Here is a 19,965-nt window from a genome sequence, read left to right as displayed (position 1 = left end):
CTGGACGGACTCACTGAGAATGAGCTGTCAATCACAAGGTAGCCCCGCCCTAAAGCATACCCTGCTTTATGGTCTGTTTTACTCTAAATGGGACCATCAGTTACTAAATGAACATCATGCTGTATGGAAGAAGACTGAAACTAGAGACTGAGACCAGAAACTCATCAGGAAACTGTTTACTGAGCTCATTGATCTCCATAAGACTCCATACTATCAGAGTGTTAGTGCCCCCTGCTGGCTGTTAGAGACACTGCAGCTTTAACACACTGTCCACTAAACCCAAACAGTGAACTCAATCACTGCAGGAAGTTTGATTATTTCCTGATATATTGATCAGAGAGGAGTTCTCCTGATATATTGATTCATTCTCTGTCTGTATATTTTTATGTTTAACAATCAGACTTAATATTCTTCTTTCTGACAGATTCAGTTTTCTTCTCCCTGATGTTTGCTCTGTTCTTCTGTTAGCTCTTTGTCGTTTTAACTGCGTACTTTAAACTTTCTTACACACCTTTGCCCTCTGAGCATCAAACTCGTGAGGACGTTGAACCAGAACTCCAACCAGCACAGGTGAACAAATCCAAAGGGGCAGAGTCGAAAAAACCCAAGTTCAGCAGACACCAGGAAAATGGTGGACAGGAAGGACACAGAAGGGACACTGTACAACTCACCAGACACAGGCTAAAATAAAGAATAAAACAGGAAGTGAGCACATGAAATGATGAATGAACAGACTCATAGTGACAGAAGGAGAGCACTGTATCAGTAATCCGACTGCTGGCCGCGCTGAGACACACAGCTGGAGGGCAGGTTTGTTTCAGGGGGTTCGTGGGGAAGCGGGTGGCGTCTGAGGACACCAGCAGCTCCTGTGTGTCACTTAAGGACAGCTCGGAGCCCCTCCCGCCACTGCTGACGCTACAGACCGAACACATGTGGCTCGGTCTCTGCAGTGTCGGTGTCCTCGTGTGAACCCACTCCCTTCTGCCGCATTTCACACACACACACACACACACACACACACACACTCGATCCAGCTCAGTCTGAGGCGTTAGTCACTGGAGAGAGAATAACGTGAACACACAGCTAACCTTTATCTAGCTGCACTCTGTGATCTGATAACACCTGAGTAATGACAGAGTGTAGAAGAGAGAGAGACGGAGGGAGGGATAAAGAGAGAGAGGGAGACAAAGACAGAGGCAGAAGGAGGAGGAACGAGGAGGAAATGTAGAACGAGCTGATTGGTTGATCCATTAAACCGTCGCAGAAGATGACGAGGTCGTTAAAAGAGCTCCAGTCAAAGGTCAGACGATGGGAACATCTCTGATGCGAGGAAGGTTTAGCTAACTGTAATGGGGGGGGGGGGTCCGACGGAGGTCAGGTGCATTACAGCGTTTATTACGGCTGTCACAGTCATTAACATTAAACTGTTCAGGAGCTGCTCCTCATCCTCTGACCGCTCTGCTCTATGCAGACAGGAAGGACAACGAGAGACAGACAGGAAGAATTACAAAATAAAACAGGAAACAACTCAAGAAAACCCAGAAGATCCTTTTATTTATGTGCCGTTGATGTAATCCACAACCAACAGAAAGTAATCCAGTTACTTTAATATCCTGATCATCGTAGTCATCAGATTAATGACAGATATAAGAATAATATTTCATCAGAGAGCTCCGACCTTCCTCTAGCAGAGTCCAGTATCTGACTGAAACCCTTCCTCCTCCTCCTCCTCCTCCTCCTCAGATTAGCAGCATTTAAAAAGCAGCGCCTCGTTCAGCGATGAATAAATGAACAGGTAACTTTAAACTCTTCGTCGGGGTCCTCAATATGTGATCAATACTAAATGATGAATTACTGAGAAGCTCATTAAAGCAGCTCATTGATTAGTGGAATGAGGCCCGAGGCTGCCGGCAGTTCACATTTAACCATGAAATGAATTTAGACTAAAGAAAACAAACAAACGAATAGATCAGTTTATCAGGATGCATCATGGGACTGGGGAGAGGTTCCACTCTGATTGGCTCATACTCGTTGCCTGCTAACTTTAGCTCAGCTTGTTTCTCTGATAACTTAAGATCCAGACGTCCGATGACTAAAATCCTTCATCAGGTTCAAATCTAGAGTTAAAAAGCACCAAGATCTAAACAGTGGATGGTAAACAGTCAGTGTGTGACAGCTTCTGATTATTGATTATTGATTGAATCAGCTCCAGATAGAACATAGCTCTAGAGTTTATACACTGATTAATGAGATGTTATTGATTATGGATTTATATTTTAACATCTGCAGGTTTAAACTGATCTTGAATCAACAGCTGTTGCATTAATAATGTAACACAAACAACCTGCTGTATTCGTCATTAGTCAGAGGAAATGAGTTTGAGATTTAATTAAGGTTAATTCATACTTCCTGTTTGTTAGTTGTTGATTATCTTGGGGCTGAAATCGTTTTATTAATTAGTTTTAATCACATTTCTTCCTGCAGTTTCTGTTCTTGAGTCTAACTGACGAGAAAGGAAACAACCAACGAGGTTTTCATCACATTATTCATAAAAAAACAACCTCAGAATCACTTCATGTTTTTGTGAGGACCGCCGCCATCGGACACGCCTTTACGGCTCCGTGATCCACTGAGATCTTTCTGTCCGATGTTGTTTACTTGTGTATTTTGTCCTTAAACACACAGTATTTTACTTTGAAAATGTACCTTTCTCTGTGTCTGGCTTCCTGTTAGTGTGATCTGCTCTGTGCTGTTGGATGTGGGGGGGTCGGAGCGGAGAGAGGCAGCTTACAGGAGCAGTGTGTAGGATTTAGTGCCATCTAGTGGTGAAGTTGAGTTCAGTGATTGATTGGACTTATATTCATAATCACATTCACGATGTTATTGGCTGATTCATTATTATTTTTTGTTCCTCGTCAGAGCTGATCGGTGGTGGCGGCCATCGATCTGGGGCGGGTCTCCTGCAGGACTCTCTCCTCCAATCGGGCGTAGCGCTTCAGCATGCGGCCGTACACCTGAACACACAGAAAGAAATCACCAGCTGCTGTCTGTCTGACTGTCTGTCTGCCTGCTAACTGCTAACAGCTAACTGATTTAGGGCGGGGCTTCAGTCCGTCCAGCTCAATAAAACAGAAAATATACTACAAACACCCAAAATACCCCAAAAAACACAAAAAGTAAAAATGCATAAAAAAACATCCCTAAAAGGAATGACAACATTTTAAAAATGCTATTACATAAGGCATTACGATTACATCATAATATGTTCAAACATTCACATCGGGGATAAAGCGTAAAGTTAGGAGTGTTTTTAAAGTATTTTTAACGTTTATATCCCAGCGCTGTGAGGAACGCCGCAGACACTTCCTCTCCCGTTATGTTGCTGCTTCATATTTAATATCCCGCTGTACAGAGAGAGAATATTCATCCACCAGCATGTAATCAGTGTGTGTGTGTGTGTGTGTGTGTGTGTGTGTGCGTGTGTGTGCTAGGTGTTTCAGCAGAGCTCGTTATGTATTTATGAGCTGTGCTGTTTAATTATGGAAGACGAACATGAGAGAACATCACTTCAGTAAACAGACAACTACATTAGAATAACATGGACCCCTGCAGTGTGTGTGTGTGTGTGTGTGTGTGTGTGTGTGTGTGTGTGTGTGTGTGTGTGTGTGTGTGTGTGTACCTCCTGTGCTGTAGGATGGGGGGTGGCGACCAGTTGTGGATCCGGCGCTTTCTTCACCACATCACAGAAGGAAACTCCGGATTCTGCAGCGAGGCCTGAAAACACACATTGACCAATCAGAGGACTCGGTTTCTGCATCATCGACCAATCAGTGGGTCGTCTACAACCAATCAACTGATCACTTCCTGCATTAACCAGCGAGTTATGAGGGGTTACTGTTGGTTACGGGTCCTGAATTAACCAGATGAGACATTTTTAGCTGCTGGGACAAAGCCCCTGCTGGTTTCTAGAGTCCTCTTTGTCCCACTTTAGAAGTTCTAGTCCAACATTTGGTTCCTGCTCTGGGAGCAGCTGACCTCACACACTGATTATTGATTAGTTATTGTCTATATGTTTGATCCCGAGGGTTAACGTCCCCTCCAGCAGACAGACAGGTTGCTATCAGCAGGGTGAGGACTGCAGCACTTATGAATGCATGAGGAGGATTTCTGTGCATTCAGCTCTGTTGCAGGAGTTCAACCCCCCCCTGAATGAATCAGCACTGGTTAATAACACCAGGAGGATTACATTATGTCTTTTCAAGCCCACGCAGTTGAAAGCAGCTCTGGTTAAAGACGCTCTCTCTCTACATATTTGATGTCTGTCACACGAGGAATCATCGGCGGCTGAGGGTGCTCGCTGTCTCGCTGTCTCACTGTCTCGCTGTCTCACTGTCTCGCTGTCTCACTGTCTCACTGTCTCGCTGTCTCGCCCGCTCTCTTTCATGTGGAGAGTCTGGGAAATCTTTCTCATCTGGTCGTATGAAGATCCCCTCAGCGGAGACGCGAGGCGATGAATGAGAAGTCGGACGGTGCTCCGTTTATCTCTCTTTGTCTAATGTTACCTTCTTTTCTTCTTTCTACTATCACTCTCTACCAGGGACCTTTCAAAATAAAAGCTTGTGTGTGTGTGTGTGTGTGTGTGTGTGTGTGTGTGTGTGTGTGTGTGTGTGTGTGTGTGTGTGTGTGTGTGTGTGTGTGTGTTACCGTGCAGAGCTCTGTAGGCCGACCCCAGACAGGCGGAGTTGGACAGATCGATGGTGTAAACCGGAGCGTTAAACACATCTGATAACACCTGAGAGAGAGAGAGAGAGAGAGAGAGAGAGAGAGAGAGAGAGAGAGAGAGAGAGAGAAAGAAAGAGAGAGAGAGAGAGAGAGAGAGAGAGAGAGAGAGAGAGAGAGAGAAAGAAAGAAAGAAAGAGAGAGAGAGAGAGAGAGAGAGACACACACACATGAAAATGATTGACACACTGCATTTATTCATTACATAATAATAATAATAATAACTGTTATTAACAGAGATGAATATAATACACAGATATAAACCTACTGTGTGTATTTTTAAAGTGTTTCTTACATCCCATAAAATCAAGAACCTGGTGAAGCTTTGGCGACCCCTAGTGGGGGTCCCGATCCCCAGGCTGGGAACCACTGGTATAATTAAATAAAAAGTGAAGGTAGGTTGTTACACACTGATTGGTCCGATTGGACTCACAGTGATTGGTTGAAGTAAGTAAAGTTTTATTTCTATAGCACTGTTTTAACACAGAGATCCAAAGTGCTTTACAAACAACAAACAGAGAGAGCATGTAAATACAAACAAAGGAAGATAAAACAAGAGGGAAGGATAAATTAAAAGAGAGACAACAGATGAGAAAACAACAGGAGATCTATAAAAGGTCTGTAGAGGATTGAAACCACAGATTGAGTGAATCTGAGTGATTGAGGAAGACTGTTCCACAATGTTGGAGCTAAAACAGCGAAGGTCTCCTTTAATGGTGCAGTCAGAGCGGGGGATGGATAAAAGAGAACTGAGGAGTAGAATGAGGAACGAGGAGATCTGCAATGTAACTGAAGAGCCTCATATTCAATCAGTAACATCTTATAGTGGATTCTGAGTTCTACAGGAAGCCAATGAAGGGATGTGAGAACAGGAGTAATGTGGAACCGACAGCTGGTTCTGGTTCTGGTTCAAAGTCTGACTGCCCGTTCTGGTACTGGTTCAAAGTCTGATGGCTGGTTCTGATTCTGGTTCTGGTGCAAAGTCTGACGGCTGGTTCTGGTTCTGGTTCAAAGTCTGACGGCTGGTTCTGGTTCTGGTTCAAAGTCTGACTGCCCGTTCTGGTTCTGGTTCAAAGTCTCACTGCTGGTTCTGGTTCAAAGTCTGACGGCTGGTTCTGATTCTGGTTCTGGTTAAAAATCTGACGGCTGGTTCTGGTTCTGGTGCAAAGTCTGACGGCTGGTTCTGGTTCTGGTTCAAAGTCTGACTGCCCGTTCTGGTTCTGGTTCAAAATCTGACAACTGGTTCTGGTGCAAAGTCTGACGGCTGGTTCTGGTTCTGGTTCAAAGTCTGACTGCCCGTTCTGGTTCTGGTTTAAAGTCGCACTGCTGGTTCTGGTTCAAAGTCTGACGGCTGGTTCTGATTCTGGTTCTGGTTAAAAATCTGACGGCTGGTTCTGGTTCTGGTTCTGGTGCAAAGTCTGACGGCTGGTTCTGGTTCTGGTTCAAAGTCTGACTGCCCGTTCTGGTTCTGGTTCAAAATCTGACAACTGGTTCTGGTGCAAAGTCTGACGGCTGGTTCTGGTTCTGGTTCTGGTGCAAAGTCTGACGGCTGGTTGTGGTTCTGGTTCAAAATCTGATGGCTGGTTCTGATTCAAAGTCGGGCAGCTGGTTCTGGTTCTGGTTCTAAGTCTGACTGCTGGTTCTGGTTCAAAGTCTGACGGCTGGTTCTGGTTCTGGTTCAAAATCTGAAGTCTGGCGGCTGGTTCTGATTCTGGTTCAAGTCTGACAGCTGGTTCTGGTTTGGTTCTGGTTCAAAGTCTATGTTCTATTAGTTATATGAGTTATATTATTTATATTAGTTATATTATTAATATTATTTATATTAGTTATATGAATTATATTAGTAATATTAGTTATGAGTTATATTAGTTAAATTATTAATATTAGTTATATTAGTTATATGAATTATATTAGTAATATTGGTTATATTAGTAATATTAGTAATATTAGTTATGAGTTATATGAGTTATATGAGTTATATTAGTAATATTAGTTATATTATTAATATTAGTTATATGAGTTATATTATTAATATTAGTTATATGAGTTATATTATTAATATTAGTTATATGAGTTATATTATTAATATTAGTTATATTAGTAATATTAGTTATATGAATTATATTAGTAATATTAGTTATATTAGTAATATTAGTTATGAGTTATATTAGTTATATTAGTTAAATTATTAATATTAGTTATATGAGTTATATGAATTATATTAGTTATATTAGTAATATTAGTAATATTAGTTATGAGTTATATGAGTTATATTAGTAATATTAGTTATGAGTTATATTAGTTATATTAAATTATTAATATTAGTTATATTAGTTATATTATTAATATTAGTTATATGAGTTATATTATTAATATTAGTTATATGAGTTATATTACTAGTATTAGTTATATTAGTAATATTAGTTATATGAGTTATATTAGTAATATTAGTTATATTAGTTATATTAGTTATATTAGTTATATTAGTAATATTAGTTATATGAGTTATATTACTAGTATTAGTTATATTAGTTATATTAGTAATATTAGTTATATGAGTTATATTACTAGTATTAGTTATATTAGTTATATTAGTAATATTAGTTATATGAGTTATATTAGTAATATTAGTTATATTAGTTATATTAGTTATATGAGTTATATTATTAATATTAGTTATATGAGTTATATTAGTAATATTAGTTATATTAGTAATATTAGTGCTGTTGAGCAGACAGGAGAGGAGGATGAACTCACCTGCAGGATCTCTTTATTAGACGAAGCTCCTCCCGTCGCCAACACTCTGGTTCCTGGAACTGAACAACCCAGAGACTCATCAGCCGAGACCAACGACCCCGAGAGCGGCGTTATTTACCCCCTCCAATGAATCACACTTTTATTTCTGTTTCCTGTTTACTCTACAGATTTCTTCTATATTCTTTAAATACATGGAAACATTTATATGTTCAATGTAAAATAATTAAAATCTGTAACTGTAAAGAATAAAGATTAAAATACATTTACAAATCTATCATTTAGTCACAGATATTTACTGTTTATTTAATAAATTAAACTGTTAGATTCTGGTTTAATAATGTTAATATGTTTATAAACTGATATAAAATCAGTGACATTAACAGTAAAAGTATTAGTTGTGTAATTTTAATGTATTAGTTAGTGAACTGACAGATATGTTGTATAATGATGGAAGTTGAATAAATGTTGTTTATCAGTGTATAAGGTAAACTGTCCAAATACAGTTGTTATCAGTGTAAACAGCAATAATTACTGTAATCTCACAGATAATGACTTTTATTACACTTCTATAACTTTTAACATTCACATTAAAATAATAACAATCCAATAATAACAGCACTCTGCTGTAAATCTGATTATTGTATTATAGCAGAGTTCACCTGGATTTATTGATCACTGCATTGGTTAATCATAGAAATAAGGGGAGGGGCTCTTACTGATGGAGTATCCCAACCTCTCAGCGTGGAGCCTCCTGGACAGAAACTGACCCTCAACCAGAGCTCGCACCTCCACCTGAGGACTCAGTGAGGACAACTGCAGGACAGGAAGGACAACAGAGTCAGAACTACTGTCTGTCTCTCTCTGTCTGTCTGTCTCTCTCTCTCCCTGTCTCTCTCTCTCTCTCTCTCTCTCTCTCTCTCTCTGTCTGTCTCTCTCTCTCTCTCTTTCTCTCTGTCTGTCTGTCTGTCTCTCTCTCTCTCTCTCTCTGTCTGTCTCTCTCTCTCTCTTTCTCTCTGTCTGTCTCTCTCTTTGTCTCTTTCTGTCTGTCTCTCTCTTTGTCTCTCTCTGTCTGTCTCTCTCTCTCTCTCTCTCCGTCTCTCTCTCCACTGACCTCGTTGTCGTCCGGGTCGAAGCGGTGAACTCCCACTGCAGGAGGAGTGATCTCCATTGAGTCAAAATAAAAGCCTGGAAACACAAACAGCCAATCAGAGGGAGGGCAGGAAGAGATGGGGAGAAAGAATGAGTGGACACAGGAAGGAAGGAAGGAAGGAAGGAAGGAAGGAAACTCACCCATGTTCCCGTTGTTTCCTAGCGGTGTGTCTCTCAGGGCAGCAGAAAAATTTTCCCATGATGCTCCAGCACACTCGTTCCTGATTCGTTCCCTCGTCAGAGACCCGTTCTTAAAGCTACACACACACATACACACACACACACTTTAATACACAGCCATATGTACTGTGTGTGTGTGTGTGTGTGTGTGTGTGTGTGTGTGTGTGTGTGTGTGTGTGTGTGTGTGTACCACAGCAGGGCCATGTACTGCTTCCAGTCCACAGGGTTACAGAAGATGTGACCCTCCAGTGCCGGACGAGGCTGCTGGATCCACAGAAACACTGTGTCACTGGTCCCCAGACTGACCTGCGCACACACACACACAATAATCAAACCGGGGTTTAATACTAACTCAGACGGACAGAAAAGTTTCAGATTAATGAACTCACAGCGATGTCTCCTCGCTGGAGCCTCATTCCTGCCAGAGACGCTGCCAGAGACACAAACACAGTTCAACAACAACTGTATCAGTAACTGTAACAGTATCAGTAACTGTATCAGTAACTGTAACTGTAACTCTGAGTGGGACTCTGATGTTGATAATGAGCAACCTGTGGCAGTTTCACTCAGTAACTCTGGTCCAAAAGGAACCAGGGCCTGGCTAATCCTGTACCTGGGTTGTCTCCAGTGAAGGCCACCACCCTGCAGCTCTCACAGAAACCGTATCGACGCACAAAGTAGGACGAGACCGGACCCTGCAACGACAGGAAGGAGCGTCTGAGCTGGACCAGATCAGAACAGTGTGGACCAGATCAGCCAGTGTGGTCCAGTCTTACCAGTACAGATTCTGAGGGTACTGGAGCTCCCAGCAGGCGGTCCAGATGAGGGCTGGTGGCTTCCAGGCAGATCTCAGACCAGTTTCTGGTCCTGATGTCCAACAGGTTCATCCCCGAACCTACAGTCAGTGAATCCAGTTCATCAGTCAGCAGCCTTCTTTCTATCATACCACTTTCCTACTTTCCTTCCTCCCTCTCTCTCCCTTCCATCCTTCCTTCCTTTTGGATGAATTAATACATTATTATATATTATATATAATCAATGAGCTCATAAACTGAAGATGAAGGAACAGGAACCCGTGCCGTACCGTCGCTGTAGTCGATGGCGGCGTAATCCCCGAGGAAGAGAGAGGCAGCGAAGCTGCTGACCAATGAGATCCTCTGAGAACACAAACATCATTTAATCACACTCGTCACAACGAGCCCACTCAGTGATGTAATAATAAAGTGTATGATGATATCTGTTGTATGTACGAGGCCGACCTCTGCATCCTGGTAGTCCTCCGGTCGGGTCTGTCGCACCTTGGCGATCTGGTTTCCTGTGAACCGCTACAGAGAAACACACACACGTTCTTCTGTGAGTGTGTCAGTGATTATCTGTGATTGACTGTAATTATCCTCCTGTTCTATGTACAGTAACTTCTTTTATACGCCATGGGGAGAGAAGCTGCTGATGGGGCGGTTTCACACAACATCTGATTCATGTCTGCAAACCATAAAAAAACTTTACAGAAGGAATATTATTCATATTTTATTCATTTAATATATGAAAAGTCACAAAACAGTTTGAGATGAGATCATTTTACATTTAAAATCGACCATATTATAGTTTTATTTCTCAGTGTTCTGCTGTGTTTGTGTGAAATAGTGAAACAATATTTGTTTTACAACCAAGCACCGTTCTATAATGATATTTTCAGTGATTATGACTAAATATCAATTTCATGTATTGTCAGTTCCTGACAGCTTTATTCTGTTAAATGGAAAAAATGAGAAGTCAGTGATTTAAAATAAATGCTAAATATCGAGGAAATTAACCAAAATCAACGACTCCAGAGGGGAAAAACGACTAAAGACAGGCAGACAGACAGGTGGACAGAGAGGTGGGCAGAGAGGTAGGACAAAGAGGTAGACAGGTAGACAGGAGGACAGACAGTGTGACCTCATAGGCTCTGGAGCCAGTGATCTCTGCCAGCCTGAGGGCTCCCCCTGCTGCTGCCTGCAGGTCCTGACACTGCTGACGGCTGCTGGAGTCCATCCACACAGGAGAGTCAGACACTGAGAAACTGCCCTGTGATCAACACACACACACACACACACACACACACACACACACACACACACACACACACACACACACACACACACACACACACACACACACACACACACACACACACACACACACACACACACACAGTCAGCAGGTGCAGGTTACCTGTAACAAACAGGTGATCTGGGATTCACACACCTGCAGCAGCTGGTACAGGTTCTGGTCCGGATCGAGCTGCTTTAGGGTCTCAGACGCACCTCGTCTCCAGTACACGCTGCCATGTTGCTGAGAGAGAACGACTGAGAGCATTTACACCAAACTCCATTCAATACAGGATCAATATCATCCATAAAGATACAGTGTATACTGATCAATAATCAATAAAGATACAGTGTATTCTGATCAATAATCAATAAAGATACAGTGTATTCTGAGCTCACCTGGCCGCTGCCTGACAACGCTCTGACACGGGAGAAGTCAAGCCCCGCCCTCTTCATCTTGTCCAATAGCAGGTCCAAAGCCTGATGACAGACACAGCAACCAATCACACGGCTGCCCGAGGACACAGGTGGTATAGAGGGTATGCATGTGACGTCACGGTACCCGGAAGTCGCTGCGGTTACGCCCACTGAGTGGCAAAAAGACGAGTGGCAGAACTGGCAAGATTTCAAATATTCAATTATATTCGATATTCAACATGGGGAAGAGCTGCTGTGCTTTAAAAAGGGGTCAGAGCAAAGTTTCTACAGGCTACCAAAAGCAGCAGAAAAGAGACGGCGATGGGTCGCTGCGATCCGGAGAGACAGCTGGCATCCAGGCACAGAAACCTGGACCTGCGTTTCACATTTCGTGTCAGGTAACGTTAAATGATGTAATATATTGCCAACGTTACTTCAGTAAAGCTCTTAACGTTAGTATCTTTCATATAGCTATATTCTTCACCCTGTATTCATTCATAAGCCTGGCTAACCAGGCCAAGTACCCAAAAGTCATACTTTAGTAAAAATAAAGATATGGTGTTAAAGTATTACTCTGGTAAAAGTGAAAGTCACCTAAATAAATAGTCCTTGTGTAAAAGTCTCAAAGTATCTGATGTTGGCTGTGCTTAAATATCAAGTACAAGGTAATGATTAACTTGTGTCAATACACTGTATAGGTTACTGTAAACTGACTATCAGCTTATTTTCTGCTATGATGTTTAGTTTTGGATTCTGTTTAAATCTAATGGCCGATTGAATCAATTGATATTTAAATGTGCTAATCTGGCTCTGATTCATATAGAGATCGTTATATGTATGTATTCGCTGGTACCAACCATGTATATTTGTTTGTTTCAGGGAAAAAGAGTGATGATCCCCTACCACGTGTCAGTGTAAGTGGACCAGATGGTTTTGGGGAGCTCCTATGGATCATTGTTGAGTCCAACTGACGTCCATTTGTTTTGATAATCCATTTTTATTCGGTTCTGCTGTGTCAACCGCTATCATCTTCTTCTTCTTCTTCTTCTTCATATGGATTTCTGGCAGTCTAGACGCTTCTAGGCATATTACTGCCCTCCACAGGAAGTCACTCCAAGGATATTGTTACTGCTTCAAATGTTCATATATAGCCCTTTATTGTGTAAGAACTGTAATACTACTTTAACAGTCAAGTGGTGGTTCTCATTTTGACCTAATAAAGATTTAACTGAAAATGACCGAACTCCCAAATCTGATCCTCTCTTGTATAAAATGTTCCTTTCAATTGTATATTTGTTACATTTCAATAAAACATGTTCAACTGCTTCAGAATTTCCACACTCACAAAGCCCATTAGGATGCTTTCCAATAACATATAAAGACTGATTCAACCCACAATGCCCAAGTCTCAACCTACAGATTTTAACAGAATCTCTTCTGGATCCATAACAATGCCTGACTTTTTTAACCTGAGACTGCAAAGAGTAATAATGTCTCCCCTTGGTCTCATTTTCCCATAATCTTTGCCATTCCCTTTCAATACTCTGTTAATTTTTTTCTTTTAGTTCCACTCTTCCCAATGATATGCCCAGGGACCCAGCAGAACATGACATTTCCACCAGTCTCTGTAATTATAAAGTAAACAGCTGGAATTTCATTTATGATATCAGGACAGGCTTTTGATTTACCTCCTTTCAAGGCCATCAGGGCAGCTGCAGAATCAGAGCAGATTAAGGTTTCACTTATTTGGCACCATCTGTAAAATATATCAGATATGATCCCATACCACTGCTCAGATATTGTTCCAATTTTAAGGCAATCACATGTTTATTCTTTTCTTGTAAAAAAGTTAAATCAATACCCAATTCTTGCATTAACCAATAAGGAATAGGTAATTGAATTGTGTAGAGTCACCTATTTTCCTGCTCCATTCTCAATTTCCTTGTCCACTGATTTATACATTCAAAAAATGTTTTATTTCTTATCTTTCTATAAGAATCCAGTGTCCCTTGCATAAGACACCTTGCTGGGAATGCTAAATTAGATCCACTCAGTTTTACCCAATACTGCATTCCCAACTTAACACGACTTAAACATAAGGGCATGTCACCCATTTCAATGAGCAGAGCTGGAATTGAAGATGTCCTGAAAGCTCCACAACAGAGTCTCAATGCCTTAGCCTGCAGAGTGTCTAACTTCCTTAACATCGACTGGGCCACAGAACCATAAACAAAGCACCCATAATCAATTGAAGATCTTATCATTGCCTGATATACTAAATGCATGGACCCCCTCTCCGCCCCCCAGTCACAACCCACCAGACTTCTCATTATATTTAACACCTTGTCACATTTTAACAAACTAGACAGCCCAAGTCATTCGTTCTTCAAACCAGACCCCCAAAAATTTGAATTCTTTTACTCTCTCTAGGGGGGAACCATACATACATAATCCAAAATCAGGTGCCTTTCTCTTGTATCCAGTATCATAAATTTAGACTTTGCCTCTGAAACTTTCTTGGATGTTTAAATGTTATTTATAATTGTTATTTATTTATTGATTGACTGGTGCTGAGAGAGTGCCAAGGCACATTGTATTTCATTGCTGTGGTACCCTGTACTAAATATGCATATGACAATAAAACTGAACTGAACTGAACTTTAAATCCCCATTTATCTGCCCAATCCTCCACATTAACTAAAGCCTTTTGAATTTGTTTTAAAATAAACTCTGTATTTCTTACTCGTTTCCAAATAGCCCCATCATCTGCAAATAAAGACTGCCCCATCCCTCTTCCAATATTACTGAATATTTCATTTATATCATTATTATCATTAAATAAGACTGGACTTTGACACTTCCTTGAGGGGTACCATTTTCTATTCTGACACATTTTGATCTACATCCACTCACTTGCACATGTATTGTTCTATTCATTAAAAAATCTTTAATCCAATTAAACATTCTACCTCTAATTCCTAGATCAACATTTTTTATCATCAGTCCTTCCTTCCACAAACAGTCATAAGCTTTCTCAATATCTAAAAATACACTTACCACTATTTGTTTATTATTAAATGCCTTCTTGATATCTTGATCTAAAACCGCTACCGACTCCATTGTTGATCTTCCCTTTCTAAAACCATTTTGAAATTTAGTAAATAATCCTTTACTTTCTAAAAAGTAAACTAATCTATTTGTTATCATTCTTTCCATAATTTTGCAAAGCACTGATGTTAATGCTATAGGCCGATATGAGCTTGGATCACTTGCATTTTTGCCTAGTTTCAAGATAGGAATTATAACTGCATGTTTCCATTCTACTGGCAAACAACCCTCTTCCCACACAGTATTAATCAGAGCAAGAACTTCCTCAAGTACTAACTCATCCAGATGTTTAAATAGTTCATATGATAAGCCATCTCTCTCACCAGTGTCTGTACCAGAATCAATGGCATCTCTCAATTCTGTCTTAGAAAAAAACGAACTAGTTGGATTCTCATTATCAGAATTCCTGTTCATCTTCCACTGATTAACTGACAACGGATTAGTCCTTTTCACACTGCTCTCAATTCCTAAATTACCAGAGCTATGCACTGCTTGAAAAAGCTCAACAAGCATGTCTGCTTTGTCTCTGTTGGTTATTGCTTCCACCCCACCTTTCTGTAAAACTGGTATAGGTTTCCTCTTATAAACCCCTGACGTTCTATGTACTGCTGACCACAAGTGTTTTACAGGAGTTTCAGGGCCCAGTGTTTCACAAAATCTTCTCCAACTATTTCTCTTTGCATTTTTAATTACTCTTCTTGCTACTGCCCTTAATCTCTTATATTCTACTGCAAAACCCATCATTGGATACTTTCTTAATTTTCTATACGCTCGATTTCTATCCCTTACAGCTACATCACATTCTTTACTCCACCAAGGAACCAACATACGAGTTCTTGGTGTCTGCTTCTTAGGAATGATGCAAAAAGCTGCCTTATGAATGAATGAACTGAGGGATGCATTCCATACATCTACAGAGGCTTCACTGTCCACCATACCAACTAAATGTTTAGCTCTCTCCTGAAACTTATCCCATTTAGCCTGAGCAAACCTATAACCAAACCTACATAAGATTGGGTAATGGTCACTGCCCATAGTATATCTATCCAAGACATCCCATTCTCCAATTCTGGCTAAATTTGAGGAAGAAATTGATAAATCGATACAACTGCTAGTATTCCTACAATGTGGAACCTTGTTGGTCTTCCATCATTTATCACAACCAGATCATACTTGTCCAGAAAGTCTTCTACTATCTCTCCATTATAACTCTTACTATCATTTCCCCATAACGGGTTATGGGCATTAAAATCCCCCACCCATATAACAGGACCTCTCATACTCTCCATAATCTCATCAAATTCAAACAGTAGCAATTGTTTACAAGGATTATACAACAACAGTTATTGGACTATAAGTACTCCAAACTTCCACTGCCAAAACCTCCAGACTGGAACTCATATCAAGCCTTCTATACTGAAGACCTGATTTAATAAAAGTTGCACTACTCAAAATGATTGTATCATGGGAATATGCTGGAGCAGCTGGAGAGACTTGCTGACTGCTGTTTGCCTTTTTGTTCCCAACTCCTTGTTCTCTGTTGACTCTGTTAACTGCCTCTGCATATGAGACCTTGTGCTGTTCTCTCACTGTCTGGACCCGTTGGGCCTGAACAAAATGTTCACACCCACGAAACGATGCTGTATGATCTCCTCCACAATTACAACACTTAGGAACCTCTGCTTTACACACTTGACATTCATGATCCCCGCCACATTTCCCACATTTACGTTTAGCCGGACAAGAGCCCGCCACATGTCCAACTTCTGACAATTATAACATCGCAAGGGTGGTCTTTTATACTCCCTTACCTGGGACGCCATACTTCCAAGAAATACTTTCCCTGGCATAACATTACCTTCAAATGTAAGCAGGACTGGTGATTCCCCATTGCTCCCTTCCTTACGCTTGAACCTCATAACGTTACTCCTTGGTGTTATCATATTGTTTTTTTATCTTTATAACAAACTCTTAGCAACCCATTTGACAGTATTTGAACTTGAGCTCCCTTACCAATCTGACAATCCAAAGCAGTAGTAACTCTCAGTGGGTTTAAAGCTTTAAATCCTCTTTCTCCCTGCTTCTGATCTTTGACTCGAAACAGCACGACATACTCTTCAGAACTCATTTTCATCAACTTTTTCTCTCCAATTGCTTCAAATAATTCTGGTCTTTCACTTGATGCTTCTCTCTTCGGACCTCCTTTACTTACTAACTTCCACCCACCGCCCTCATCCCTACCCCCCCTTTCCCATAGCCATAGGCCACTACACAACTTCCTTACACTATTTTACTAACACCAACCATCAGAGAAAACATTGATAAATAAATATAGATAACCCAGATAACTGAATGAGAGCCACCACTGATCACCCAACCGTGTCTGTGTGTCGGTATGCTGCTGTAGGTTTAGTTTTCTGAGAGCGCGTTCCACAAGTCACTCAGTCCGAATGAGGGGGGCGTGTTGTGGGGCGGAAGTGACGTAAACGCATACCCTCTATTAGTCAGAGGTCAAAGGTCGACTGATGATCGTCCTCGTGAGTTAGTTAATACTTGAACTGAAGTTACATCATCATGAGAGAGAGAGAGTCCTACCTTCACCCACATCAGGACGGGAGAGCTGACCGTCAGTCTGTCAGCGTGAAGGTGGACACCTCCCTGAGTCCTGCACACACACACACACACACACACACACACACACACACACACACACACACACACACACACACACACACACACACACACACAACCAGCTGCTCCTTCAAAATAAAACACTTGAGCCACAGGACAGTCTCACCACAATAGAGCAGATTAATATGACACATACTGCACAGTGAGTGTGTTACCTGAACTCTGGTAGCTCGGAGTCAAACTGCACATTGTTCTGATGAACCACGTTCAGGTTCCCATCCATCGCCACCACCTTCAGCTTCACAATCAATAACAGAGAGTCATCAGCAGCTACTCACACTGTCTGTACAGTGATAATAAAGCGGTGTTATTATTGATCCCCTCAGAATAAATTCATTGACACAGCAGCAGGTCAATGGAGAGCAAAATAAAATATTACAAAATAAAACAGAAAATATCGGACTATAAAAACACTGTGCAGTATTGAAGCTGATGAATCTAACAGTTACAGATCGATACTGATATTGATATTGATACTGATGCTGATATTGATACTGATATTGATATTGATATTGATACTGATACTGATATTGATATTGATATTGATGCTGATACTTCTGATTTTGACACACAAACACAATAAAGGAACTATATATGTGAGGATGTGACCTTACACAGTTTAGGTTCCACATTTGAGATGTTTATGTGTCCAACTGTAGTTTAATATTAATATTATTAACTCTCAGCTGTTAACACAAAGATATAATACATATCTAATAGAAAGTTTAAAATGGACGACGGTGTTTTATTACTCAGTGTTTGCGACTGAAGAAACTCCAAAGTCCGTCCACCTCTCTCTCTGTCTCTCTCTCTCTCTCTCTCTCTCTCTCTCTCTCTCTCTCTCTGTCTCTCTCTCTGTGTCTCTCTCTCTCTCTCTCTCTCTCTCTCTCTCTCTGTGTCTCTCTCTCTCTCTCTCTCTCTGTGTCTCTCTCTCTCTCTGTCTCTCTCTCTCTCTCTCTCTCTCTCTCTCTCTCTCTCTCTCTCTCTCTCTCTCTCTCTCTCTCTCTCTCTCTGTCTCTCTCTCTCTCTCTCTCTCTCTCTCTCTCTCTCTCTCTCTCTCTGTCTCTCTCTCTCTCTCTCTGTCTCTCTCTCTCTCTCTCTGTCTCTCTCTCTGTCTCTCTCTCTCTCTCTCTCTCTCTCTCTCTCTCTCTCTCTCTCTGTGTCTCTCTCTCTCTCTCTGTCTCTCTCTCCCTGTGTCTCTCTCTCTCTCTCTCTCTGTCTCTCTCTCTCTCTCTCTCTGTCTCTCTCTCTGTGTCTCTCTCTCTCTCTCTCTCTCTCTCTCTCTCTCTCTCTCTCTGTCTCTCTCTCTCCCTGTGTGTCTCTCTCTCTCTCCCTGTGCTCTCTCTCTCTCTCTCTCTCTGTCTCTCTCTCTCTCTCTCTCTCTCTCTCTCTCTCTCTCTCTCTCTCTCTTCCGCATCTGCGCAGTAACCGCTGTGTTCCGCCTGCACGCGGAGCCACGCGCGTGCTCCACGTCAGCCCGTGCGCCGTGCAGGTGAGCAGGAAGTAAATAAAGAGTTGTTACCTGCTGCGTGCTGAAGTCAAAGCCCAGGTAGAGAGGAGAGTGAACGGCGGCCGCCATCTTCCTCCTCCTCTTCCCCCTCTTCCTAACAAACAGAGAGAGGAAGGCTCAGTATTTAAAGAGACAGTCACACTCTCTCACTCACGGTAATCAATAAACTACTGATCAATGATTGACACACACTGCGCACACTGAATGACTCATCGTTTTTTACTTCAAGTCACTATGTGCTGACTCACACAATCAGCTAATATTTAACAGTTTCATAATATAGAATATTATGTGATTATAATAAAATAATATAATCAATATAATATAGAATATAATGTGATTATATTATAATAATAATATAATAATTAATATAATAAATATAATATAATGTAATTATAATAAAATAATAGAATAATTAATAGAATATAGAATATAATGTGATTATATTATAATAATATAATAATTAATTTAATATAGAATATAATGTGATTATAATATAATAATATAATAATTAATATAATATAGAATATAATGTGATTATAATATAATAATTAATATAATATAGAATATAATGTGATTATAATAAAATAATATAATATAGAATATAATATAGACTATAATGTGATTATATTATAATAATATAATAATTAATTTAATATAGAATATAATGTGATTATAATATAATAATATAATAATTAATATAATATAGAATATAATGTGATTATAATATAATAATATAATATAGAATATAATGTGATTATAATACAATAATATAATATAATAATATATATAATAATATAGAATACATTTAAGGTCAAGAAGTCAAATGAGAAACTGGTTTGAATGGAAAATAAACTAATGTGTACTGCGTGTAGTGTGTGTGTGTACTGTGTGTAGTGTGTGTACTGTGATTACTGTGTGTAGGTCAGTGTCACCTCCCAGTTTAATCTCCCACTCAGTGTATAATGTCAGAATAATAATGGCCGCTGTTTGTTCTTCAGAAAGGTCACTGACTGCAGCACATTGTCCTTCACTGTTTACACACCAATCACAGTCAGAGCACAGTGAGTGTGTGTGTGTGTGTGTGTGTGTTTCCATCAATCCAGCTTCCTACCTGACAAGGTAACACAGCAGGAACACGTCCACTACATCCCTCCTCCTCGTCCTCCTTCCACTCCTCCTCTAACCTCTCTGTTTCAGCAGGTTTCACCGGATCTGGATCCATTACTGTGGATTTAAGGAGGTTTTAGTTTGTCCGGGTTTTAAACGCACCGTGATTCCGCG

General features: G+C 40.5%; 1 protein-coding gene and 1 long non-coding RNA gene across 3 annotated transcripts; one reads left to right on the top strand and one right to left on the bottom strand.

The window, feature by feature from the left end:
• Window positions 1–1,528: 1,528 nt before the first annotated feature.
• On the bottom strand, window positions 1,529–19,889 carry xylb (xylulokinase homolog (H. influenzae)). 2 transcript variants are annotated; one of them, XM_051385863.1, is made up of 20 exons: window positions 19,796–19,889; window positions 18,694–18,775; window positions 17,327–17,409; window positions 17,076–17,145; window positions 11,355–11,435; window positions 11,113–11,199; window positions 10,804–10,932; window positions 10,125–10,190; window positions 9,950–10,022; window positions 9,642–9,760; window positions 9,479–9,560; window positions 9,255–9,295; window positions 9,056–9,171; window positions 8,827–8,942; window positions 8,648–8,721; window positions 8,253–8,349; window positions 7,537–7,595; window positions 4,705–4,792; window positions 3,680–3,774; window positions 1,529–3,014 (listed from the first exon to the last, which is right to left on the bottom strand). In XM_051385863.1, exons 2-20 carry the CDS (start codon window positions 18,748–18,750, stop codon window positions 2,916–2,918), a joined length of 1,632 nt encoding a protein of 543 aa, XP_051241823.1. In that variant the 5' UTR covers window positions 18,751–18,775; window positions 19,796–19,889; the 3' UTR covers window positions 1,529–2,915. The 2 variants fall into 2 exon arrangements, with proteins under 2 accessions (XP_051241823.1, XP_051241824.1); XM_051385864.1 differs by lacking the exon at window positions 10,804–10,932 and having other exon boundaries at window positions 11,080–11,199.
• Window positions 11,443–12,696, top strand: LOC127355254 (uncharacterized). Its single transcript, XR_007881709.1, has 2 exons — window positions 11,443–11,770; window positions 12,252–12,696. It is a non-coding gene; the product is annotated as an uncharacterized LOC127355254 (long non-coding RNA).
• Window positions 19,890–19,965: the final 76 nt, after the last annotated feature.

Source organism: Dicentrarchus labrax, unplaced genomic scaffold (genome assembly GCF_905237075.1).
Source record: "Dicentrarchus labrax unplaced genomic scaffold, dlabrax2021, whole genome shotgun sequence".
Classification (NCBI taxonomy): Eukaryota; Metazoa; Chordata; class Actinopteri; family Moronidae; genus Dicentrarchus; species Dicentrarchus labrax.
This window is presented reverse-complemented; position numbering and strand designations above follow the sequence as displayed.